The 26,142-nt window shown below is 48.9% G+C and overlaps 1 protein-coding gene across 2 annotated transcripts in view; it reads right to left on the reverse strand.

Moving 5' to 3' along the window:
* Positions 1-303: 303 nt before the first annotated feature.
* The window catches only part of SREK1 (splicing regulatory glutamic acid and lysine rich protein 1), a 153,092-nt gene continuing 127,253 nt past the window's right edge, over positions 304-26,142 (reverse strand). Inside the window, exons 9-13 of one of the 2 annotated variants that reach the window (XM_075326036.1) lie at positions 25,998-26,114; positions 14,698-14,841; positions 13,441-13,533; positions 6,735-6,864; positions 304-1,519 (exon numbers count right to left, since the gene is read on the reverse strand). In XM_075326036.1, the coding sequence (XP_075182151.1) occupies positions 1,382-1,519; positions 6,735-6,864; positions 13,441-13,533; positions 14,698-14,841; positions 25,998-26,114 (622 nt within the window). In that variant the 3' untranslated portion in view covers positions 304-1,381. Of the gene's footprint in view, positions 1,520-6,734; positions 6,865-13,440; positions 13,534-14,697; positions 14,842-25,997; positions 26,118-26,142 lie in introns of both variants that reach the window. The other variant, XM_075326028.1, reaches the window with a different exon arrangement.

Consider the following 26,142-nt stretch of genomic DNA (forward strand, 5'->3'; position numbering starts at 1 on the left):
TGTTGTGAAAGCCACACTGAGCCCACCGCGGCGCTTCCGGGATGCCTTGGTCCAGCCACAGCAGGGACCCTTCCGTTGCCCATCCCGGCGAGCAAGGCCTGGTAACGTCGTCTTGAATTCGGTGAGTATCGCTTCAGAGGTTTCCCCTCCAAGGACAGAAAACCAACTTATGTGTGGGAGCGGTACCGCCCTTTTATCCAGTAGGTTTCCTGTCCCTGAAGGGCGGATCCCCTTTCTCTGTAGTGCTGTCATGGGTGATAGGAAAAATGACAAATTTAGCGGGAGCAAATACTACCATAAATATATATAGAAACCAGTTTAATGAAGAACATTTACTAACATTAGGTCATGATTTCTAAGTGTGCAATATCCTTTATAAGAAGCCGTCATGTAAAACAATATGCCACGCCGTTAGAAGGCACTGAAGTTTTACTTTGTGCTCTAATGTCATGTAATGAAGGAAAAAAAAAACAGCACCACAACAATCTCTGTCCAGCATCCCTAAAGTTTGAGAAATAGTTGTACTGGAATCTATAATCTAAGGGTGTGTTTACATTAAGTAGTTTTTTTTCAGGGTTTTTTGGAGCACAAACTCCTCAATTCTCCAATCAAAACTTATAACTTTTGAATTCCTCATTGATTTTGGAAAGTATCTGCTCCAAAAGCACCTTAAAAAACTCAGTTTGACTATGCTCTACGAATTCTTTCAAGGAAGCAAGGTCAGTTTTTGTTACTGTCGATTGAACAACCTGGGCTCCAATACTATAAAACCGCATCCTCTTCTAATAACAGAGTGAATAACAAATAGAAAATACAAATGTAACAAAAAAATAAGTAGTGTCCTATACAAAATGTTGCCGCATTGCAAAGGAAAAAAAAAATAGTTCATATACTTTGCATTTTTAGTGCTAAAACTGAAGAGAACAGTTAATCGTTGTCGACAGTTTCAGATTTTTTGTTGGAATATTTGACAAGTTAATAAAAGATCGGGTCACACAGTTATATACAAGGCTTACGCCGTACATCCATTGTAATGTTAAAAATAAAATATAGATTTGTGATACTGGCAGTGGTTACTGTCAGCTTTTGCAACTTTCTGACAGAGGTGAACATATACAGAAAAAAAAAAATCAAGCCATACTGACAAATTTACAAAATGTCAACACTTGATGGAAATGATTCAGGTTTAAAATTATTTTCTTAAACAAACATATAATAACCAACACTGGTGAACCAAATTTACAAAAGAAAAGAAAATATAGATACCAAGAGTTCTACATGGACACACATAATGCCCATGTCATGTTCATTGAGGAACCAAATGAACACATCTAGCATTTTGGCTGTGAATTCATTAAAGATCCAGGAGTCGTGGACAGGCTTAAGCCACTTCTGTTCTTCTTGACCTACTGTAGTCATTCATTGTACAGTTCCCATTGTGCCGAGCGTCTCCATCATCAACGTTTTCATCAATGAATTCATTCACAGTATTCAAGTCATCCTTTAGGCTATCTTTTTCCTGTAAGTGAAGCAAGGGAACATGAAATTAATTTGTTGTACTTGCGTGCGCACACACACACACGCATGCACGCACGCGCACACAAACACGCGCACACACACGCACGCACGCGCACACATTATTATATATACAGTAGCGAACAAACATTTTGCTTTTTTTTTTTGTCCAACCTGGTCCATTTGTATTTAACAAAAAATAAATACCCAGTTTGGGACTGGAATTAATCCCAAATACCTGCCCGCGCTGATACACATAAAACTCTATGGGGACCCATATATTGTTCTTTATAAAGAAAGGGCTAGGTGATTTGAGCAGGAGTGTTACGCTTACTGAGTCTCCCTAGTGGCTGTAACACTACTTCCGGGGCCGCTTATTACCCTCATACATATTCCCCCCGCCCACCGGCAGTACCAGCGTCTCCTTTTGGTTGCAGTCAGATTGCGACCCCACCCTGCGTGACAGCGAATCTGCTTGCTTGGAATTACACACGCTGTATGGGTTTCTATAGTGGTGTAAAAATAAAAATAAAATTAGCGTACGGTGCCCCCATATTATGATACCCAGAAGAGATAAAGCATACGGCTACAGCCCCTAGCCGTGTGCTTATCTTGGCCATGTATCAAAATAAGAGAGAATTCAATCATCTCTTTTTTTACTATTTAAATAAATAATTCAAATTATTATTATATGATATAGTAGCTAGATTTTGACTCTGGTATTAAATACCTGGAAGAAGCGCTACAAGTGCGAAACGTGCGTTGGAGAGGGTGTGGGACGCCATTATTTTTGTCTATTGTTTCCCTGGAGGTATATTGTTACTATTTGTTTTCCTTTTGGTTTATTATAGCCATTATATCTTTATAACCACACACTAGTGTTATTATTTGTCCTCTTAAATTAATTCATATATATACCTTTATAATTTTCTATATACGGGGTGATTTCTAAATGATTCTTTGATCTGGTGTTCAAAACATAATAATTTTTTGATACATATTTACCCTTTGAGGGGGCTGTTTTCTTGAGACATCCTGTCTATGTTTTATAATTAATAAAAGTTATTTTTATGCAAATCGTATAATTTGTTAATGATTTACATCTGGTATTAAATAGTGGACTGGCCTGGAGCAGGACTTCCTCATCCCAATAAAACATCTTCCTTGGCATTCTACAGGAAATGTTCAAGGATTGGAACAATTATCATTCCTAACCAAAGAAACACTCAGAATCTGGCATTAACTCAGGAGTAGAACACACATCTGACATCGACTCTAGTCAATTCCTGGATTTTGAAGTGTAGACCAGGGACTAAGACTCAGTGAACCAAAAAGTTTTTTAGGAAAGGCTCCCATGAACATTTTTAACCTATACAAGACTGGAGCCATGGATTCACAATTTATGAAAATATCAAAAACATTTTATTAAATATTTATGCAAGACTAACAATTAAAATACAATTAGAGTGCAAGGTGAAGGAATTCGGATGAATATGAAAATTTCAATTACAGAAATTTCAATGGGAGGAGAAAAATATCTCCACTGGGCAAAGTGTTAATTATATCTCAAAGCCAGCAAAAATGTCAGTGCATATGTATGAGATAAAAGTTAATCAAAAATTAATGACACAAATTTCATACATAATTGTACCAAGTGATGCTATTAACTATCCATCTGAAGACATAACATATATAGCATACACACAGGCAAAAAAAAATAAACAAAGTGCACTAATGAATTACACATATATGTTCTGCCCACACAATGGACAGACTGTTAGGTAATAATGCCTGAATATAGAATTAAAGTTGGTGGATGCCATTATATATGTCATTTGCATGCACTGAAAAAGACCTGGTCTGAGAAGTTATATTTATACTAGAAGGTGGCCCGATTCTACGCATCGGGTATTCTAGAATTTACGTATTGTGTAGTTAATGTATGATTTTTGTTTATATATATATATATATATATATATATATATATAGATGTTGTTGTGTGTAGTTACCAAGTGTTTGTGTAGGGCGCTGTACATGTTCTGGGTGTTGTCTGGGTGTGGCAGGGGGTGAGAGCGGTGTTGTTTGTGTGTTGCGTTGTTTGTGGAGCGCTGTGTGTGTGTGTTGCGCGGTTTGTGTGGGGTGTGTGTGTGTGTTTTGGTGGGAGGTATGTTTTGTGGAATGTGTGTGTTGTGCGGTATGTGCGTATATTTGTGTGTGCCGCGCTGTTTGTGTGTTGTGTGTGTGGGTGTCTGTGTAGGGCGGTGTTTGTGGTTCCCAGTGTGTGTGTGGTGTGTTGTGCAGTGCGTGTGTTGCGGTGTGTGTGTTTTGGGGGGAGGTGGCCACCCCCCATCGTGCTCCATCCCCCATGCTGCGCACCCCCCATCGTACTCCATTCCGCATGCTGCGCACCCCCCATCATGCTCCATCCCCCATGCTGCGCACCCCCCATCGTGCTCCATCCCCCATACTGCGCAATCCCCATCGTGCTCCATCCCCCATACTGCGCAATCCCCATCGTGCTCCATCCCCCATGCTGCGCACCCCCCCATCAAGCTTCATCCCCCATGCTGCGCAATCCCCATCGTGCTCCATCCCCCATGCTGCGCATTCCCCATCGTGCTCCATCCACCATGCTGCGCACTCCCAAACGTGCTCCATCCTCCATGCTGCGCACTCCCCATCGTGCTCCATCCCCCATGCTGCGCACTCCCAAACGTGCTCCATCCCCCATGCTGCGCACTCCCTATCGTGCTCCATCCCCCATCGTGCTCCATCCCCCATGCAGCGCACCCCCCATCGTGCTCCATCCCCCATGCTGCGCACCCCCCATCGTGCTCCATCCCCCATGCTGCGCACTCCCCATCGTGCTCCATCCCCCATGCTGCGCACCCCCCATCGTGCTCCATCCCCCATGCTGCACACCCCCCATCGTGCTCCATCCCCCATGCTGCGCACTCCCCATTGTGCTCCATCCCCCATGCTGCGCACTCCCCATTGTGCTCCATCCCCCATGCTGCGCACTCCCCATCGTGCTCCATCCCTCATGCTGCGCACTCCCAAACGTGCTCCATCCCCCATGCTGCGCACTCACCATCGTGCTCTATCCCCCATTCTGCGCACTCCCAAACGTGCTCCATCACCCATGCTGCGCACTCCCCATCGTGCTCCATCCCCCATGCTGCGCACCCCCCATCGTGCTCCATCCCCCATGCTTCACACTCCCCATCGTGCTCCATCCCCCATGCTGCGCACCCCCCATCGTGCTCCACAGTCGCACATCAGACAGTATACACGCACACATCTGATCGCATACACTCACACACACCCCACTTCTCCCTGTGCCCACCGGTGTGCGGTCCCAGCAGCTGTGCTGCACGCCGTGCTCCTCTGCCGACACTCACAGATCCGATCACATACACTCACACACACACACATCAGAACACACTCACACACATCCGATCGCATACACTCACACACACACACTGACGATATCGCACATACGCGCTCACACAATCACAACATCCGGAGATACCACATGCTTCCGGCGATGTGATCCTCCGGCAGGTCCTGGAAGGTCACTGCACGCACAGGATCGCCGCCGAGAAGCAAGCGATATCACGGGATGTTGTGAGTGTGTGGATGCGATCTGATGTGTGTGTGTGAGGTGTGTGTGAGAGTGAGTGTGATCTGATGCGTGTGTGTGTGTGTGTGTGTCTGTTCTTATGTATGTGTGTGTGTGTTCCGCCGCTGCAGGACCTTGATGCGCTCACCTCGGGGCAAGAGGCCATTCCGTGCGGGGGGAGGAGCCGAGGCGAGCGGCCAATCCGTGAGTCCGAGCGGCCAATCCGTGCGGGGCCATGGTGAGCCCAGCGGCCAATCCGCTGTTTGTCACCGTAAGGACATGGCCAATCCGTGCGGGGGGGCGGAGCCGAGAGGCCAATCCGTGCGGGGGGAGGAGCCGAGGCGAGCGGCCAATCCGTGTGGGGGGTGGGGTCATGGCGAGCCCAGCGGCCAGTCCGCTGTTTGTCACCGTAAGGACACAATTTCGGAGCAAGACAGACAGAAGACAGACAGACAGACAGAATAAGGCAATTATATGTATAGATGATTAATATCCTAGATCAGCGTAGATGGATGTATGCAAGAGCAACACCGCATGGTGACACCATCAAAATATCCATGTATACAATTGCAGTGAATAAACCACCTCACTAGGAATTACACGTACCCATATTACACCCAGTCTGGAATTGAAAGATCCTAAACACCTATGCGCATTTCGATGACACCCCCCCCTCCCTGATGAAGCCTACACCAAATGCGCAATTGTATACATGGATATTTGTATACCTGCCATTTTCCCAACAATCTCTTATAGGTTTGGCAGTACAAGATTGAAGCGGACTGTGTGCAACATATTTGGCGGGATTGTTGTAAAATAAAACCCCTTTGGGAGAAGGTCTTCTCAAATTAGCATCTGATCACAGGAAATAAGATTGTGGGTAGTCCTCAGGTCGCTCTCCTCTCTTTTCAAACTTCATCAACAGGCTATCAAAAGAAAGGCATCCTTCGCTCCTATCTGACCGCTGGTTGCACGGTGATTCCTCAATACTGAAAGTCATCTCAAACCTCCACTATAGTGAATTGGTTAATAATTGCAGGTCGGAGTGGCTCTCTGCGGAAAATGCTGTGTCTCAGACAAATTCAGGAGAACGTGGGGTATTTGGATTCTGTTTTGGGATTCTTCAAATTTCCACAGATTGTTTTGAGGCATGTGGGTTTGGCTGAGGTGGACCTGAGGTGGTGCTGTGGGAACTTTTATTGTGCCAATGGATCTTCCCCCTACCTCTGCCATCCTTCCCTCCCCCTCTCTTTTTTCTCTCTCTCTATGTAGTTGTTGAATTGAAAAATGTTGGCTTAATATCTGATATTTTTCCTATTTCGGAGGAATTGGTGTGATGTATCACAAGTGTATGGACGTAAGGTTGATAGAGTATATTTTACTGGGGTGGGGGGGGGTTGAGAAAGGATTGTCCAAGTAGTGGACTACCCCCTTTAAGAACACTGAAATTTGAGGTGTGATCTCACAGCATTTTAACACTACCAAAGCTAGCAGACTACTGTGGAAAACTCCTATAAAGCCTTTCACATCCTGCAAAAATAAATGTTAACATTTTTCACTTTGTACACACCATATTACACACAGTTGCGTTGCTTACCCATTTTTTGTACTTATCAAATGATTCTCTCAAATCTTTGTCTTTATTGCTATTTTTCTTTGATGAGGAACGATCGCTCTCCCTTCTATCTCCGCTCTGATCCTTTTCTTTCCCTCTCTTCTTTTCCTTCCTTTTTTTTTAGAAAAATAAAATAAAAAAAAACAAAAACAAATTACCACCTTCAGAAAGACTGAGTTAATGTAGTACTGTGGTAAGATAGAAGTATCAACAAGATAGGTGATAACTTCCAGATCAGTGAGGGTACAACAGCTCAGACCACCATCGATCGATCGCAGGAGGAGGGTACTTTGCACAGCTGTTCTACTCATTCAATATGCACTGGTGGAGACAGATGAATACAGCGCTCTGCTCTCTGGCAGTGCCATGGAAAATGAATAGAGAGAAAGTATGCAACTGCAGTTACCGTATTTTTTGCTTTGTAAGACACACCGTGTTATAAAACGCACACCAAATTTTGAGGGAAAAATGGGGTCCATCTTATAATCTGTTGGTGTCTTTCGGGGGTGGGAGGGATTGCCAGTGGTGGTGGAGCGGGGTCACAGGTGTCAGGGGTGGTGCTGGAGTAGGGCGATGCTGCGGGCGGTGTGGCGGGTGTCCCAGATCCTTGCTGCTGGCGCTGTGAGGCAGGAGGAACATGCAGAAACTGTTGGCGGTGCGGGCTTCAAAGAAATGGCGCCCAGAGTCGGCGTGTACACAGATTGAGCTATCGCCTCAATGACAAGCCGAGATCTCACCTGCGCACGCGCCACTTCAGGCACCATTTTCCTAAAGGCTGCTGGGAGATCAATGGGCCAAAAGGCGGCGAGTGCGCAGATGAGATCTTGAGCCGAGAGCGCCATTTGTGCATGCGCCGACTCCGGGCGCCATTATTTGAAGCCCGCACCACCGACATTTTCAGGATGGCGCCCCATGCCTCACAGCACAGGGCGCAGCATTCTTCATGCCTCTTGTGACCATTCTTCACCTTCCCCTAGTAAGCTACCTTCAGCTTATAAGACAAATTTTGGGGAGGGAAAGTGTGTCTTATAATCCGAAAAAAAGAGAATTTTGTTTACTTACCGTAAATTCTTTTTCTTATAGTTCCGTATTGGGAGACCCAGACATTGGGTGTATAGCTTCTGCCTCCGGAGGACACACAAAGTACTACACTAAAAAGTGTAGCTCCTCCCTCTGAGCCTATACACCCCCTGGAGAACCAGATCTAGCCAGTTTAGTGCAAAAGCTGAAGGAGAATAGCCACCCACAAGTAAAAACAGAGCAAGAACCGGAACAACCGGAGACTCTGTCCACGACAACAGCCGGTGATAACACGCGGAACAAGAAACTGCCAACGGGCAACAGGGAGGGAGCTGGGTCTCCCAATATGGAACTATAAGAAAAAGAATTTACGGTAAGTAAACAAAATTCTCTTTTTCTTTATCGTTCCTATGGGAGACCCAGACATTGGGACGTCTCAAAGCAGTCCATGGGTGGGAATAAACAGAAAAACTGAGAAGTAGGCAGAGCCTAACTTCACAAATGGGCGACAGCGGCCTGAAGGATGCATCTGCCCAAGCTCGCATCTGCCGAAGCATGAGCATGCACTTGGTAGTGCTTTGAAAAGGTATGCAGGCTAGTCCAAGTGGCAGCCTGACAGACTTGCTGAGCCGTAGCCTGGTGCCTGAAAGCCCAAGAGGCACCGACAGCTCTGGTCGAGTGTGCCTTGATCCCCGGCGGGGGAGGCACCTGAGAACACTGGTAGGCATCGGAAATGGTCGACCTAATCCAACGGGCTAAGGTCGGCTTAGAGGCAGAGAGGCCCTTACGCCGACCTGTGGTTAGCACAAAAAGAGAGGTGCACCGCCTAAGAGCAGCGGTGCGAGACACATAGATCCGGAGCGCCCGCACCAGATCCAGAGTATGCAACGCTTTTTCAAAGCGATGAACAGGAGCCGGACAAAAGGAAGGCAGGGTAATGTCCTGGTTAAGGTGGAAAGGAGAAACCACCTTAGGGAGAAAGTCCGGAGTCGGACGGAGAAACACCTTGTCTTGAAAAACCAAAAAAGGTGACTCCGAAGAGAGCGCAGCCAAATCAGAGACTCTCCTGAGGGAAGTTATGGCCACTAGAAAGACCACTTTCTGTGAAAGACGAAACAAAGAAACCTCCCTAAGAGGCTCAAAGGGGGGTTTCTGCAAGGCCGTGAGGACCAAATTGAGGTCCCAGGGATCCAAGGGCCGCTGGTAAGGCGGAATGATGTGAGACGCGCCCTGCATGAAGGTGCGGACCTGAGCCAGCCGGGCGATACGCTGCTGGAACAGCACTGACAGAGCCGAGACTTATCCCTTGAGAGAATTGAGGGACAGTCCTAGCTGCAGACCGGACTGTAGAAAGGACAGAAGGGTCGGCAAGGAAAAAGGCCAAGGAGCATGGCCGGAAGAGCGACACCAGGACAGGAAAATTTTCCAAGTCCTGTGATAGATTTTGGCCGAGGAAGACTTCCGGGCCCGAGTCATAGTGGAAATGACTTCAGGAGGAATACCAGAAGCCGTCAAGATCCAGGACTCAAGAGCCATGCCGTCAATCTGAGAGCCGCAGAATTCTGGCGGAAAAACGGACCTTGTGAGAGAAGGTCTGGACGGTCCGGAAGATGTCACGGCACCTCTACGGACAGATGGAGCAGGTCTGGGTACCAAGCTCGCCTGGGCCAGTCCGGAGCAATGAGGATGACCCGACGGCCCTCCATTCTGAGATAATCTGCCTCCCAGTTTTCCACGCCTGGGATGTGGACTGCGGATATGGTGGACTTGGAGTCCTCCGTCCATTGAAGGATACGTTTTACCTCCAACATTGTCAGGCGGCTGTGTGTCCCGCCTTGGTGATTGATGTAGGCAACTGCTGTCGCGTTGTCTGACTGGACTCGGATGTGCTTGCCCGCCAATAGGTGGTGAAAAGCTAGGAGAGCCAGGAGCACGGCTCTGGTTTCCAGCACATTGATCGAGAAGGCTGACTCGGACGGAGTCCAAGTGCCCTGTGCTCGGTAGTGGAGACATACCGCTCCCCAGCCGGATAGACTGGCATTCGTGGTGAGGACCACCCAGGACGGAGCCAGGAAGGAGCGTCCCTGAGAGAGAGAGGGGCCGAAGCCACCACTGAAGAGAGCTCCTGGTCTGTGGCGACAGAGTCACTAACCTGTGCAAGGAGGAAGGCCCCTTGTCCCAACAGCGGAGAATGTCCAGCTGCAGAGGACGCAGATGGAACTGGGCAAAGGGAACAGCCTCCATTGACGCCACCATCTGACCCAGCACCTGCATCAGGTGCCTGATGGAATAACGGCGGGGCCTCAGCAGAGAGCGCACCGCCAGTTGGAGGGACTGCTGTTTGACTAAGGGCAGCTTCACAAGTGCCGGCAGAGTCTCGAACTGCATCCCTAGGTACGTGAGCCTCTGGGTCGGAGTCAGAGTGGATTTGGGAAGACTGACAATCCACCCGAATTGGGCTAGGGTGGCGAAAGTGAGCGAAACACTCCGCTGACAGTCTGCGCTGGATGTACCCTTGACCAGAAGGTCGTCCAGATAAGGAAGCACTGCTAACCCCTGGAGGTGCAGGACCGCAATCACTGCCGCCATGACCTTGGTGAATACCCGAGGTGCCGTGGCTAACCCGAAGGGGAGAGCAACGAATTGGAAATGATCCTCTCCTATCGCAAAACGTAACCAACGCTGATGTGACACTGCGATTGGTACATGTAGATAGGCAACTCTGATGTCGATGGACGCCAGGAACTCCCCTTGGGTCATAGAGGCAATGACTGATCGCAGAGACTCCATGCGAAAATGCCGCACCCGGACATGCTTGTTGAGAAGCTTGAGATCCAGGATGGGCAGGAAGGTACCGACCTTTTTTGGAACTAGGAAGAGATTTGAGTAAAAACCTCTGAACCGTTCCTGAGCGGGAACTGGCACAATCACTCCGTTTGCCTGCAAGGACGCCACGGCCTGTGAGAAGGCGGCGGCCTTGGAGCAGGGGGGAGTTGAGAGAAAAAAATCTGTTTGGAGGGGGGCTGGAAGAGAATTCTATCCTGTAGCCGTGAGATATGATGTCTCTCACCCACTGATCGGATACTTGCTTTAACCATGCGTCGCCAAAGTGGGAGAGCCTGCCACCGACTAAGGACGTGGCTGGAGCGGGCCGAGAGTCATGAGGAAGCTGCCTTAGTGGCAAAACCTCCTGCGGTCTTCTGCGGACGCGCTTTTGGGCGCCAGTTGGATTTCTGATCCTTGGCTGAGTTAGCGGACGAGGCGGAAGGCTTAGAGGATGACCAGTTGGAGGAACGAAACCTCGATTGATTCCTACCCTGGGCGGGTTTCCTGGTCTTGGTTTGTGGCATGGAAGTACTCTTCCCGCCAGTAGCTTCTTTAATGATTTCGTCCAGCTGTTCACCAAACAGCCGTGAACCAGCAAAAGGGAGCCCAGCAAGAAACTTCTTGGAAGAAGCATCTGCCTTCCACTCTCGAAGCCACAAAATCCTGCGGATAACAAGAGAATTAGCTGAAGCCACCGCAGTGCGGTGGGCAGCCTCTAGCATGGCAGACATGGCATAGGATGAAAAAGCTGAAGCCTGAGCAGTTAAGGCAACCATCTCAGGCATAGATTCCTTGGTGAGGGAATGCATCTCCTCTAGAGAAGCAGAGATGGCTTTTAGAGCCCACACTGCTGCAAAAGTCGGGAAAACGCGGCCCCCGCAGCTTCATACACAGATTTGGCCAGAAGGTCAATCTGACGGTCAGTGGAATCCTTAAGTGAGGTGCCGTCAGCCACCGACACAACGGTCCGGGCTGATAGCCTAGACACCGGAGGGTCTACCTTTGGGTAGTGAGACCACTCCTTGACCACCTCAGGTGGAAATGGAAACCGGTTATCAGAACCACGCTTTGGAAAGCGTTTGTCAGGGCAGGCCCTGGGTTTGGTCACAGCGGTCTGAAAACTGGAGTGGTTAAAGAACACACTCTTCACTCTCTTAGGCGAGGTAAACTGATGTTTTTCTGCCAAAGAGAGTTGCTCCTCTGACACTGGCGGATTGAGATCCAGCACAGAATTAATAGAAGCAATCAAATCACTAAGATCTGAGTCACCCTCAGAGAAATCGATGGGATACATTGCCTCCGAGCCCCCAGTGAGGGCATCCTCCTCATCTTGAGAGTCAGGTCTTGAGACAGAGCCGTGGGATGGGGAGGGGGAGGAAACCCTGCACCTTCTCTTAGAAGGACGGGGTCTGGGATCAGATGATGAATCCTCCGTGAGCTCCGATGGACGGAGGTCAGAGGATAGGAGTCCTCTGTCAAGAGTATTAGAGGCACCCTGTGAGGGGGGCTGATGCATATTAATCAAAGTCCTGGACAAAAGCCCCATGGACTCAGCAAATGACTGGGATATGGACCTAGAAAAGGACTCTACCCAGGCCGGGGGTTCAATCACAGGTGCAGAAGCAGCCTGAGAGACCACTGGGGGTGAGACTCCAGGCTGTGGCACCGCCAAGTTAGAGCAGACATCACAATGTGGATAGGTGCTCGGCTCAGGCAGCAGGAGCTTACATGCAGCGCATACAGCATAAAGCTTTGGAGCCTTGCTCCTTGTGTGAGACATGCTGCTGGAGTGGGGGCTTTGCAGAGAATGAACCCCAGGGAGAATATACAGAGGTCCACAACCGGAGACCGGCTGTGGCTTACCAGACCGCTGAGCGCGGTGTTGTGTGCCCTCCAGATCCCGAAGTCCGGTCCCCTAGTCGCAGCACCTCAGCAGAGATGCAGAATGCAGGATGTCCCAGAGCAGAGTGAACTCTGCCTGAGAAGAGGGCGTTCCTATAAAAGAGCGGGAACTGGAGGGCTATAGAGACCTGCAGGGAAGGAGGGACGCCCCAGCAGTGGGGAGTGTCCCTCCCCTGTGTAGAACGGCCGCCGGGAGGAGCCGAACCTGTCCCTCTGCATGAGTGACATGCGAGGGCAGGAAAATGAAACTAGGCCTCCGGCGAAGCCGGGGCCTAAATTTAAGCGGCGAGGCCGACAAGCAGGCACCATCGGCGCGGTTCTCAGGCAAAAGCTAGAGAACCCGCCGGAAAAGTTAAAACAATCACATACAGCATACTCTCCCCTTACAATAAAGAATCGGGACCCCCAACATAAACGTCTCAGGTACTTAGCTGCTGAGACGCAGTGCCATGTCCCTGGGGATGAGTTCTCCGGTCCAACAGAATCCTCAAGGGGCTGTGGATGGAGACCGGACTCCTGCCAGGCATGGAGACCGTGCTGGCTCCCACTTCAAGCCAGAGCCCAGAAGGGATGGTGAAGGAGCGCGGCATGTAAGGCTGCAGCCTTGTAAATCAACCTTAACAACACCGCCGACACAGTGGGGTGAGAAGGGACATGCCGGGAGTCCAGACATGGACCCGCTTTTCTTCAAACTCTTTCCAAAAGTCAAACAAATCAGATGAGAATGCATGTGTGGATGTATGCCTCCTGACACAAAGCAATAAACTGGCTAGGACTGGCTACCAGGGGGTGTATAAGCTCAGAGGGAGGAGCTACACTTTTAAGTGTAGTACTTTGTGTGTCCTCCGGAGGCAGAAGCTAAACACCCATGGTCTGGGTCTCCCAAAGGAACGATAAAGAAATATTGTTTCTCAAAAAGCGTTTGCCAATTGAATATTACCTTCTGGGTGAAGGAGACCTAGAAACCCTCTTGACAGTTTTATAACTTTTGGGGGATTTGGAAAGACTTGGACTTCTCCTTTTACGCTTTTCCCTGAAAAGAAAATTAGGTGTACAGTAATTGCTTTGATATCCTCATTAAAATGTAAACGCTTCGCTAAGCAAAAATTGTAAATCAGAAAATATAGACGTTCTGGTTCTAAGAAGACAAAGTTTAGTTGCCACTAAAAATCTCTGTAGCACCAATGGGTTTTAATTAGTGAAGGGCGGACCTGGACTGTAATAGCACGGACCCGCGTGGGTTCAAAAATACCAGAGTGCCTGGCCTGGGTCCAGAATTGTCAGGGTATTTCGAGTATTGAACTGGATCCAGCACTACGGTAATACAAAAAAAATAAAGAAATAAAATAATAAAGCAAGCGTACTATACTTACAAAAGTCACCGGCGCGGCTTTATCTGCTCCCGCGGCGGCTCATTCAATTCCAGGACGGCTCATTACCTTCATTGCATATGCACTACTTTCCCCGCCCACCGGTGTCTGATTGGTTGCAGTGCTGCGTGGGGGAAAGCAGTGCAAATGCAATGAAGGTAAATGAATGGCCCTGGAAGTGAGTGAGCGGCCTGGAAGCAGTTACAGCCGCACCGGAGCCTCGGTAAGTACAGTCAGCTTGCTCCTAGCCCTTCCACCACCATTTTTAATCGCCGGATTCTGGTCCCATAGACTTATATGGGGACCAGTGTCCAGCCAGATAACCAGGACCAATCCTGGGCCAGAACTGGGGTTTTATTATTTTTTTTTTTTAACCCAGTTAGACTCGCCGGTCCCGGTTGTCTGCAAGTTTGCCCATCACTAGTTCTAGCCAATCCCATTCTGATTTCATCCATAATATTGTTCATGGGGCTTGTAGTGGAATTGGTGCATCTGGAGAAACATGTTTTTACACATACAAAAAAACAATTAAAATTATTCTCTCTATATTGAAATCTCATGTGCCAGTAACAAGAAATGTAGTGCAGAAGCCTAGCTGGAAGTGCAAGAGGGTATATGTCAATGTGCAAGGAAAATGTAGTCCACATGCATTGACAAAGCCCCAGTGCACTTCCAGCCCGATTTGCATGTAATTTCCATACTAAAATTCTCTAACATCAAATTTTTCACTAAAAAAAAAAAAAAAGGTTTGGTATTTAAGAGTCTGTTCAGCCATACTACTACTGCAACAGGTAAAAATATCAGAGGAATATGACAGAAGGTCCAACCTGCTAACGCTGCGAGACTTTCTGGCAGAAGTGTGACTTTTTGATGGACTCCTAGATTGTTTATCCCTTTTTCTTCTATCAATTTTCTCTTTTGTTCTTTCTTTTTCCCTAACTTTGCCCCGCTCTTTGTCTCTCTTTTTCTCCCTGTACAAAAATATTAAAATAATGTAAATGTGAAATCCATTAGCCTTCTGAGACTTTTACTTACCATTCTCTTATCACATACTTCCTGGCAGAATTAGTTAGGCTAAGTTCACACTTCCGTTGTTTTCAATCCGTCAGGTCCGTCAGCAACGGATCACTTGTTTTTTAGAGGTCAACTGATGCAACTGATGTGTTTTTCACAGGATTCCTTTCACAGGAATCCTGTGAAAAAACGGATCCGTTGCATCCGTTACATCCGCTGTGCGTCCGTTTTTTGACGGATCAGTCATGATCCGTTTGTGTTTGGGACAGCCCAGTGGGTGTGCCAAACATGCTGGGCATGCTCAGTAGAGCATGATGGAATCCAGCGCTGGATTCCGTCGTAAGACAGATTACGACGGAATCCAGCACCATAGACATACATTGCAAGTGTGACGGATGGCGACGGATTCCTGCGTGGTGCGTTGTTTTCGACGGCCCGAAAAACGTTACATTCTGCGTTGCTCCCCGCCCGGCGGTCAGTCAAAAAACGACGGACCGTGACGCAGGGGACGCAACGCAGGGTCATCAGTCGCAATCCGCCACTAATGCAAGTCTATGGGACACAACGGAATCCGCTAAACGGATTCCGTTGTTTACCATAGCAGCGGATTTCGACTGATACACTTTAGCGGAAATGTGAACTTAGCCTTAAGGACAATATGTTACATAATGAAAATACATGTATACGTCATATGTTCTGTTGATCAATGTACTACAAAACAGCATTTTTATTTTCTGCTCATTAGTGCCACCTAGTGTATATTACAAGTAATATTACAAAAGAAGGGAATTTTGTTACTTACCGTAAATTCCTTTTCTTCTAGCTCTTATTGGGAGACCCAGACGATTGGGGTATAGCTACTGCCCTCTGGAGGCCACACAAAGCACTACATTAAAAGTGCAAGGCCCCTCCCCCTCTGGCTATACCCCCCCCGTGATATCACGGGTTCTCCAGTTTTAGTGCCAAAGCAAGAAGGAGGAAGCCAATAACTGGTTTAAACAAATTAACTCCGAATAACATCGGAGAACTGAAAAACCGTTCAACATGAACAACATGTGTACCCGCAAACAACAAAAAAAAACATCCCGAAGGACAACAGGGCGGGTGCTGGGTCTCCCAATAAGAGCTAGAAGAAAAGGAATTTACGGTAAGTAACAAAATTCCCTTCTTCTTCAGCGCTCTATTGGGAGACCCAGACGATTGGGACGTCCAAAAGCTGTCCCTGGGTGGGTAAATAAATACCTCATGTTAGAGCTGCAAAACAGCCCTCCCCTACGGGGGTGTCACTGCCGCCTGCAGGACTCTTCTACCTAAGCTGGCATCCGCCGAAGCATAGGTATGCACCTGATAATGCTTGGTGAAAGTGTGCAGACTGGACCAGGTAGCCGCCTGGCACACCTGTTGAGCCGAAGCCTGGTGACGTAATGCCCAGGACGCACCCACGGCTCTGGTGGAGTGGGCTTTTAGCCCTGAAGGAACCGGAAGCCCCGCAGAACGGTAGGCCTCTAGAATTGGTTCTTTGATCCATCGAGCCAGGGTGGCTTTAGAAGCCTGCAACCCCTTGCGCGGACCAGCGACAAGGACGAAAAGTGCATCGGCACGGCGTATGGGCGCCGTGCGGGAAATGTAGATTCTGAGTGCTCTCACCAGATCTAGCAAACGTAAGGCCTTTTCATACCGGTGAACCGGATGAGGGCAAAAGGAAGGCAAGGAAATATCCTGATTAAGATGAAAAGAGGATACGACCTTCGGAAGAAACTCCGGAATGGGGCGCAGCACAACCTTGTCCTGGTGGAACACCAGGAAGGGAGCCTTAGATGACAGAGCTGCCAGCTCAGACACTCGCCGAAGCGATGTGATCGCAACAAGAAACGCCACTTTCTGCGACAGCCGAGAAAAGGAAACTTCCTTCAGAGGCTCGAAGGGCGGCTTCTGGAGAGCAACTAGTACCCTGTTCAGATCCCATGGATCTAACGGTCGCTTGTACGGGGGCACAATATGACAGACCCCCTGCAGGAACGTGCGCACCTTAGGAAGACGTGCTAGACGCTTCTGAAAAAACACGGATAGTGCCGAAACTTGCCCTTTAAGGGAGCTGAGCGACAAGCCCTTTTCTAACCCCGATTGCAGGAAGGAAAGAAACTTGGGCAATGCAAATGGCCAGGGAGACACTCCCTGAGCAGAGCACCAGGACAAGAAAATCTTCCACGTTCTGTGGTAGATCTTAGCCGAATTCGACTTTCTAGCTTGTCTCATTGTGGCAACGACTCCCTGAGATAATCCAGCAGATGCTAGGATCCAGGACTCAATGGCCACACAGTCAGGTTCAGGGCCGCAGAATTCTGATGGAAAAACGGCCCTTGGGACAGTAAGTCTGGTCGGTCTGGCAGTGACCACGGTCGACCGATCGTGAGATGCCACAGATCCGGATACCACGACCTCCTCGGCCAGTCTGGAGCGACGAGTATGACGCGGCTGCACTCGGATCTGATCTTGCGTAGCACTCTGGGCAAGAGCGCCAGAGGCGGAAACACGTATGGGAGCTGAAACTGCGACCAATCTTGAACCAAGGCGTCTGCCGCCAGAGCTCTTTGATCGCGCGACCTCGCCATGAATGCCGGGACCTTGTTGTTGTGCCGGGATGCCATTAGGTCGACGTCCGGCACTCCCCAGCGGCGACAGATTTCCTGAAACACGTCCGGGTGAAGGGACCATTCCCCTGCGTCCATGCCCTGGCGACTGAGGAAGTCTGCTTCCCAGTTTTCTACGCCTGGGATGTGAACCGCGGATATGGTGGATGCTCTGTCCTCCACCCACATTAGAATGCGCCGGACTTCTTGGAAGGCTTGCCGACTGCGCGTCCCTCCTTGGTGGTTGATGTATGCCACCGCTGTGGAGTTGTCCGATTGGATTCGGATCTGCTTTCCTTCCAGCCACTGTTGGAAGGCCAGTAGAGCAAGATACACTGCTCTGATCTCCAGAACATTGATCTGAAGGGTGGACTCCTGCGGAGTCCACGTCCCCTGAGCCCTGTGGTGGAGAAATACTGCTCCCCACCCTGACAGACTCGCGTCTGTCGTGACTACTGCCCAGGATGGGGGCAGGAAGGATCTTCCTTGAGACAATGAGGTGGGAAGGAGCCACCATTGTAGAGAGTCTTTGGCCGTCTGGGAAAGCGAGACTTTCCTGTCCAGGGACGTTGACTTCCCGTCCCATTGGCGGAGAATGTCCCATTGAAGTGGACGCAGATGAAACTGCGCAAAGGGAACTGCTTCCATGGCTGCCACCATCTTCCCTAGGAAATGCATGAGGCGCCGCAAGGGATGCAACTGGCCCTGCAGAAGAGATTGCACCCCTGTCTGTAGTGACCGCTGCTTGTCCAGCGGAAGCTTCACTATCGCTGCTAGAGTATGAAACTCCATGCCAAGATACGTTAGTGACTGAGTCGGTGATAGGATCGACTTTGGAAAGTTGATGATCCATCCGAAAGACTGTAGAGTCTCCAGCGTAGCATTCAGGCTGTGCTGACATGCCTCCTGAGAGGGAGCTTTGACCAATAAGTCGTCTAGGTAAGGGATCACCGAGTGTCCCTGAGAGTGCAAGACTGCTACCACCGCCGCCATGACCTTGGTGAAGACCCGTGGGGCTGTCGCCAGACCAAATGGAAGAGCTACGAACTGAAAATGGTCGTCTCCTATCACAAAACGTAGAAAACGTTGATGTTCTGTAGCAATTGGCACGTGGAGATAAGCATCTTTGATGTCTATTGAGGCAAGGAAGTCTCCTCTGGACATTGAGGCAATGACAGAGCGGAGGGTTTCCATCCGGAACCTCCTGGCGTGCACATGTTTGTTGAGCCGTTTTAGGTCCAGAACAGGACGGAACGAGCCGTCCTTTTTTGGAACCACAAAGAGATTGGAGTAAAACCCTTGCCCTTGTTCCTGAGGAGGGACTGGGATAACCACTCCTTCCGCTTTTAGGGAATCCACCGCCTGCAGCAGAGCATCTGCTCGGTCTGGACGTGGGGAGGTTCTGAAGAACCGAGCTGGAGGACGAGAATTGAACTCGATTCTGTACCCGCGAGACAAAATGTCCGTCACCCACCGGTCTTTGACCTGTGACATCCAAATGCCCGAAAAGCGGGAGAGCCTGCCCCCGACCGGCGATGCGGCGGGGGGGGGGCTGGAAGTCATGAGGTAGCCGCTTTGGAAGCGGTACCTCCATTTGCTTTCTTGGGGCGTGTGTGAGTCCGCCACGAATCTGAGTTTCTTTGCGTCCTCTGAGTCCCTTTGGACGAGGTAAATGGTGTCTTGCCCGAACCTCGAAAGGACTGAAACCTCTGCTGCCACTTTTTCTGCTGAGGTTTGGATGTTCTGGGTTGTGGTAAAGAGGAGTCTTTACCCTTGGACTGCTTAATGATGTCAGCCAATGGCTCGCCAAACAGTCTATCTCTAGACAAAGGCAAACTGGTTAAACATTTTTTGGAACCAGCATCTGCTTTCCAGTCCTTTAACCACAAGGCTCTGCGCAAAACTACCGAATTGGCGGACGCCATTGAGATGCGACTGGTAGATTCTAGGACCGCATTGATAGCGTAAGACGCAAACGCCGACATCTGCGTGGTAAGGTGCGCCACTTGCGGCACTGCTGGATGCATGATAGCATCCACTTTTGCTAAGCCAGCTGAAATAGCCTGGAGTGCCCATACGGCTGCGAATGCCGGAGCAAACGACGCGCCGATAGCTTCATAGACAGATTTTAACCAAAGGTCCATCTGTCTGTCATTGGCATCTTTAAGTGAAGCGCCATCCTCCACTGCAACTATGGATCTAGCTGCAAGTTTGGAAATCGGGGGGTCTACCTTTGGACACTGTGTCCAGCGCTTGACCACCTCAGGGGGGAAAGGGAAACGCGTATCTTTAGATCGTTTAGAGAAACGCCTTTCTGGGTGAGCGTCGTGCTTCTGGATTGATTCTCTGAAGTCAGAGTGATCTAACAAAGCACTCAATTTACGCTTGGGATAAAGGAAACGAAACTTTTCCTGCTCCGCAGCCGCCTCTTCTGCTGAAGGGGCTGGGGGAGAAATATCCAACAGCCTATTGATGGCTGAGATAAGGTCGTTTACCATGGCATCCCCATCAGGGGTATCCAGGTTGAGAGGGGTTCCAGGAATGGATTCCTGATCACTCTCATCAGACACATCACAGGGAGACTGATTGCGCTGAGACCCTGAGCAGTGTGAAGACGTCGAGGGTCTTTCCCAGCGAGCTCGCTTAGGGTGGCTGGGGCCATCATCTGAGTCATAATCCTCGGCCTGTGAAGCCGGGGACCCCCCTGTGGGCTGGATACATTCCAAGTAAGGGGGACCTGAGGACAGAGGCCTCGCCGTGCCCAGGGACTGAGCCCCATGCATAGATTGCAAGGTTTCAAGGATTTTTGCCATAGATACAGACATGTTATCTGCAAAAACTGCAAAGTCCGTCCCTGTCACCGGGGCAGAACTTACAAGCGTCTCAGCCTGGGTCGCTACCTCTCCCGACTCCGGCTGGCGAAGCAGCACCGGGTCGGAGCATTGCACACAATGGGGGTCATCGGAGCCTGCTGGTAGATTAGCCCCACATGCAGCACACGCAGTATACACAGCCCTTTTTGCCTTGGCCGCCTTGCGTTTTGAGGATGACATGTTGCTGCTTCCACAGAGCGATCTGGGATATGCAGCCAGAAGCGCACCTCACAGTGCAAGAAATACAATATCTATATATCTGTACCCAGTACACTGATACACAGTGAGGCACTAGAGGGACCAGCACAGAAAGATCGCTTACCGCCCGCTTAAAAAGCGGGTGTGTGGTCGCCAGATAGCCCCTAGTCCAGGTCTCCCAGAGCCTTGCGTCCTTCCTCCAGCCAGGCATGCATGTAATGGCTGCCGGCGTCTCGAGAGAGGAAGGGGGGCGGGCCCTGGGCGTTCCTGGCCAAGAGCGGGAAGCCTGCTTCCCTCTGTGCCTAGTGTGAGGGCTGGAGCATGTAAAACAGGCTCCAGCCCTCGTCGCTGCTAGCGAACAGCGTCTCTCCCCTACCCTGAATGACAGGGTGGGGGCGGGAACGAAACGGAGCTGCCGGCGTCCTAGGCCCAAAAAGCCGGGGACTAAATTTATAACCGCCGCCGCCGTAAAAGCGCGGACGGCGGATCCCCGGCGCACCACAAGTCACAGCAGCGCCGCCCGGTCCAGAGGGGGTCGGCGCTGCGTTCCCAAACACAAACAATCCCCCAGTAATCTGTAGGGACACCAACTCCACGTTGCGGTCCCCGGCGCACTACAACACCCAGCCAGCCCGGAGTGTGTCTGTGCCTGCCGGGGACACAGAGTACCTGTATGATGCAGGGCCTGTCCCTGATCGTACTCCTGCTCCGTCTCCATCAGGTTCTAATGGGTCTGTGGATGGAGCCCGGCATCAGAGCTGAGAGGCCGGCAGGATCCCACTTCCACAGAGCCCTACCAGGGGATGTGGAAGGAAAACAGCATGTCAGGCTCCAGCCCTGTACCAGCAATAGGTACCTCAACCTTACAACACCATCCAGGGGTGAGAAGGGAGCATGCTGGGGACACTATATGTGTCCTCTTTTCTTCCATCCGAAACAGTCAGCAGCTACTGCTGACTAAAATCTGTGGAGCTATGCATGGAATGTCTGACCTCCTTCGCACACAAAGCTAAAACTGGAGAACCCGTGATATCACGGGGGGGGTATAGCCAGAGGGGGAGGGGCCTTGCACTTTTAATGTAGTGCTTTGTGTGGCCTCCAGAGGGCAGTAGCTATACCCCAATCGTCTGGGTCTCCCAATAGAGCGCTGAAGAAATAAACAATGCAATTGCTAAATCATTTTGAAAAGCTTTTTGCTTCCAGAGATAAATCACCGAACATAACACAAGTGAGAAAAAAAAGAAAAAGCAGTGACAAGCGCATTTAAGTCTATATTCTTTCAGATAACTCGGCATAGGACACAAAACTGTACTCTCAAGTAACTTTTCACAATAAGCAGTTCCCTGTGTGTACATAAGGCAGAAGACTATTTCTGCCCATTATATGACTTGCGTCCTACATTTTCAGCAGTTTTCCGTGCGCTGTGTCTTTAATTTGGGGGGGGGGTGAGATCTCTGCAATGCACAGCACAGACTACAAGTGGAGCTTTCTGCTCTTCATTCATTTTTTAAGCACACACAGACAAGGTGCAGCAACATGGAGGATTATATTAGGCTATGTGCCCATGGGAGTGTTTACCTGAGGATATATCCACAGGTACGGCCGCAGGTTTCCCGCAGCTGCTCGCTGGAATCCGCAGCTATTTTTAGCTGCGGGATTCCAGCGAAATAGCTGCGGAAAACCTGCGGACATTCATGCGACTTACCTGCGGAAGTCCCAGCCTCTATCTCCATAGTGGAGGGCCGGGATTTCTCCAGGTAATTCGCAGAAAGAATTGACATGCAATTACGTGTGGCTGCGGGACATCCACAGCATATTCCGCAGCGTCACGTATCCGCAGCATGGACACAGCACTCCCCATGTCCCATAGGATAACATGTGGAGTATCGGTACATGCTGAAACCTGCGGATTTATATTATAAATCCGCAGGTTTAATCTCTTATGGGCACATAGCCTTAGACAGCAGAGCTGATCTGTCTGGGTATGAATCAGCTGTGGGGTTGGGTATGACCGCTCACCTCCATCTTTCTCCCTCTATTTCCTCTCCTTTTTTTCTCACTCATCCTCCCCTCTGCATAAGGACTAATTCACAAGTACGATTTTCCTGTACGAGTGCAATCCGTGATTTTCCTTAAGACTTGTAGCCATGATATTCTTTAGGCTGTGTACATGTTCATTTTTTTTTTCCTCGGACCAAGTGGTCAGCAGAAAAAAAATCAGAGATCTGTTCTATTTTGATACGCAGATCTGATCAAAAACAGCAATGTAAGTAAAAATAAATGTAATTTCTCCAAGTAGGAGAAAATCAGATGACAAAAGTACAGCAGTCTGATGAAACTGATCAGCATAATGGGTCCGCTTTCCCCATATGTGGTGACAGATCAAAGCGAGGACTGAAATATAACTCTGAGGCGAGGAGGGGGGGGTGCTGTCAGGCACCGCTGGCCAACATTGAGGAGCGGGGGGGAGGAGATGTGAAAGCCACTACACTATTGTGCTGCCCTTGTCGGGGCAAAAGCATTTACATGGGGCACAACAGGGGCTAGTTTTGTATACTTACCCTCGGATCTGCCAGCAACTCTTCCAGCCTGTGTTATTCCATCTAATCGGTGGTGTATGGTCTGTTCATGGAGAAGGATTGGGTGAGAGCTATGACAATCTTTTTACTTTCACTTTCTGTTTATGCACTGCAGTTTATGTATTGTCATTGGATGGTTTTATAGGTACGTAATAAACGTTATAATAATATTGTTTCATTTTATAGTGCCAACATATTCCGCAGCACTTTACAATCAGGTGGTGACTTGTACAGACAAAAACAAAACAATATAGCACCTAGCTCAGTAGCTACAGTAGGTATGAGGGCCATGCTTGCAAGCTTACAATCTATGGGGAAATAGGGGGACACAAAAGGAAAAGCGTGCTTGTAGTCCTTGCTTTGATCTATTGATATTTAGGACCTTTGGCATAACTTGTCACTGCTCTGCAGGGTTTTGGCTTTGATAGTCCTCATATATGGAAAAATCAGAGGTGTGAATGAGGCCTAAGTATAATGGCCGGGTCACACAACACCACAGTGAGCCTGCAGTCTGTCTAACCTGACCAGGAATCAGTAGATAGCAAGATCAGGAGTCTGGGAGGAGAAGTAGCTAATAAATGGGGATGGGGGCAGATTTCTCTGATAAGATACATGACAAAGTTTCTTATATTCGAATGTACTATTGATTCAAGCAAAGTGCGTTACAACACAGGTGCCATTTTAAACCTTGTTTGTAAGCCTAAAGGCTGAATGGACTAGAAGTGCACAGGAGACAGAATATCCATAAAGTAAACCAATCACGGGGATGGATCCTAAGACACGATGGGAGTGATTTCATACTGAGGACAAGTTCACATAGCTGCAATATTGCTGCAACACATTGACTTTTTTGTTGCGTTCGTCTTTATTTGGATACTTCACATTACATATCTTTTCTGTTCTTCACTTAATACAATTCCTAATTCATAAGGCTCAGTCACACACAACGACTTACCAGCGATCCCGAACACGATGCGACCTGATAGGGATCGCAGGTAAGTCGCTGGGAGGTCGCTGGTGAGATGTCACACAGTCAGATCTTACCAGCGATGCAGGAACGATACAGGTCGCAGTAGCGACCTGTATAACGATCTCAGCAGTCACTGTGGCCCTGTCACACAGTGTCAAACACAGCGATGTGTCCTGCCCAGCAGGACATCGCCTTTGAAGAAAATGGCCTGGACCATTCTGCAACGACTAGAGATCTCACAGCAGGGGCCTGATCGCTGGTAGGTGTCACATATAACAAGATCGCTAAAAGGATCGCTACTGCGTCACAGAAACCATGCCTCAGCAGCGATCTCGCTAGCGATCTCGTTATGTGTGACGGTACCTTTAGAAGGGTCCCTGAATATAAAACTGATCACAATCTGTCCCCCCAGCGACCCCCTGTAATCTGTGGAAAAACATTTACATGTTCAATTTCCCTTTAGCGCCATCACAATGGAAATTAGGTTACACATTGCCCATGAAATGGGATGTCCTCCCTGTACTGTTGGTGGATTAACCCCTTAACGACCCATGACGTACTAGATACGTCATGGATCGTTTTCCGGTAAGCCCCGCCCCCTGCCGCCGGCGGCGATCGGCGCACATATCAGCTGTTATCAACAGCTGATATGTGTGCCTGCTAGCCGCGGGTGGAATCGCTTCCACCCGCGGCCATTAACCCCTTACATTTCGCTGCCAAAGTCTTGGCAGCGATATGTATATGGGCGCCGCCATTACAGTGCCTTACCCCGCCCCCGCCGGAAGTCACGTGACATGATCACGTGACTTTCGGCGGTTGCCATGGTAGCACAGGGTCATGTGATGACGCCTGTGGCTAACATGAGTCACTTCCTCTCAATGCCGGAATACAGCCGGCATTGAAAGTGAAGCAGCAAATCTGCAGTTCTCAGCTCTGTAGCTGAGATCTGCAGATTGTGCAAAGCAATCAGATTGCTGATCGCTATAGCCCCCTAGGGGGACTAGTAAAATAAAAAAAAAAAGTAAAAAAAAAAGTTTTAAAAAATTAAAAAAAAATAAAAAAACCTAAAAGTTCAAATCACCCCCCTTTCACCCCATTGAAAATTAAAGGGTTAAAAAAATAAAAAATACACACATATTTGGTATCGCCACGTTCAGAAATGCCCGATCTATCAAAATATAAAATCAATGAATCTGATCAGTAAACGGCGTAGCGGCAAAAAAATTCCAAACGCCAAAATTACGTTTTTTGGTCGCCGCAAATTTTGCGCAAAATGCAATAACAGGCGATCAAAACGTAGCATCTGCGCAAAAATGGTACCGTTAAGAACGTCAGGTCAAGACGCAAAAAATAAGCCATCACTGAGCCTCAGATCCTGAAAAATGAGAACGCTACGGGTTTTGGAAAATGGCGCAAAACGTGCGCCACGTTTTTCGGACAAGCTTGTGAATTTTTTTTAACCCCTTAGATACAAGTAAACCTATACATGTTTGGTGTGTACAAACTCGCACCGACCTGAGGCATCATACCCACACATCAGTTTTACCATATAGTGAACACGGTGAATAAAATATCCCAAAAACTATTGTACAATCCCAGTTTTTTTGCAATTTTTCCGCACTTGGAATTTTTTTGCCATTTTCCAGTACACTATATGGTAAAACTTATGGTTTCATTTAAAAGTACAACTCGTCCCGCAAAAAACAAGCCCTCATATGGCAAGATTGATGGAAAAATAAAAAAGTTACGCCTCTCGGAAGAAGGGGAGCAAAAAACAAAAACGCAAAGTGCCCGGGGGCTGAAGGGGTTAATAGTATCACATACGGAGATCTAAATTCTAGTTTTTATCAATTCTGTTCATACCTTGAATGTGATCTGCTTTTCGAATTGCGTCTGTCTCTTGATTTCGAACGTTTCTTATGGGGACTTTTCGATCTCCTGTGTTCTTTATGCCTTGGCCGTGAATGGTTCGGTGACCTGCTTCTAAAACAAGATGGACCTGTTAAAC

This window comes from Anomaloglossus baeobatrachus, chromosome 1, assembly GCF_048569485.1.
Source record: "Anomaloglossus baeobatrachus isolate aAnoBae1 chromosome 1, aAnoBae1.hap1, whole genome shotgun sequence".
Classification (NCBI taxonomy): domain Eukaryota; kingdom Metazoa; phylum Chordata; class Amphibia; order Anura; family Aromobatidae; genus Anomaloglossus; species Anomaloglossus baeobatrachus.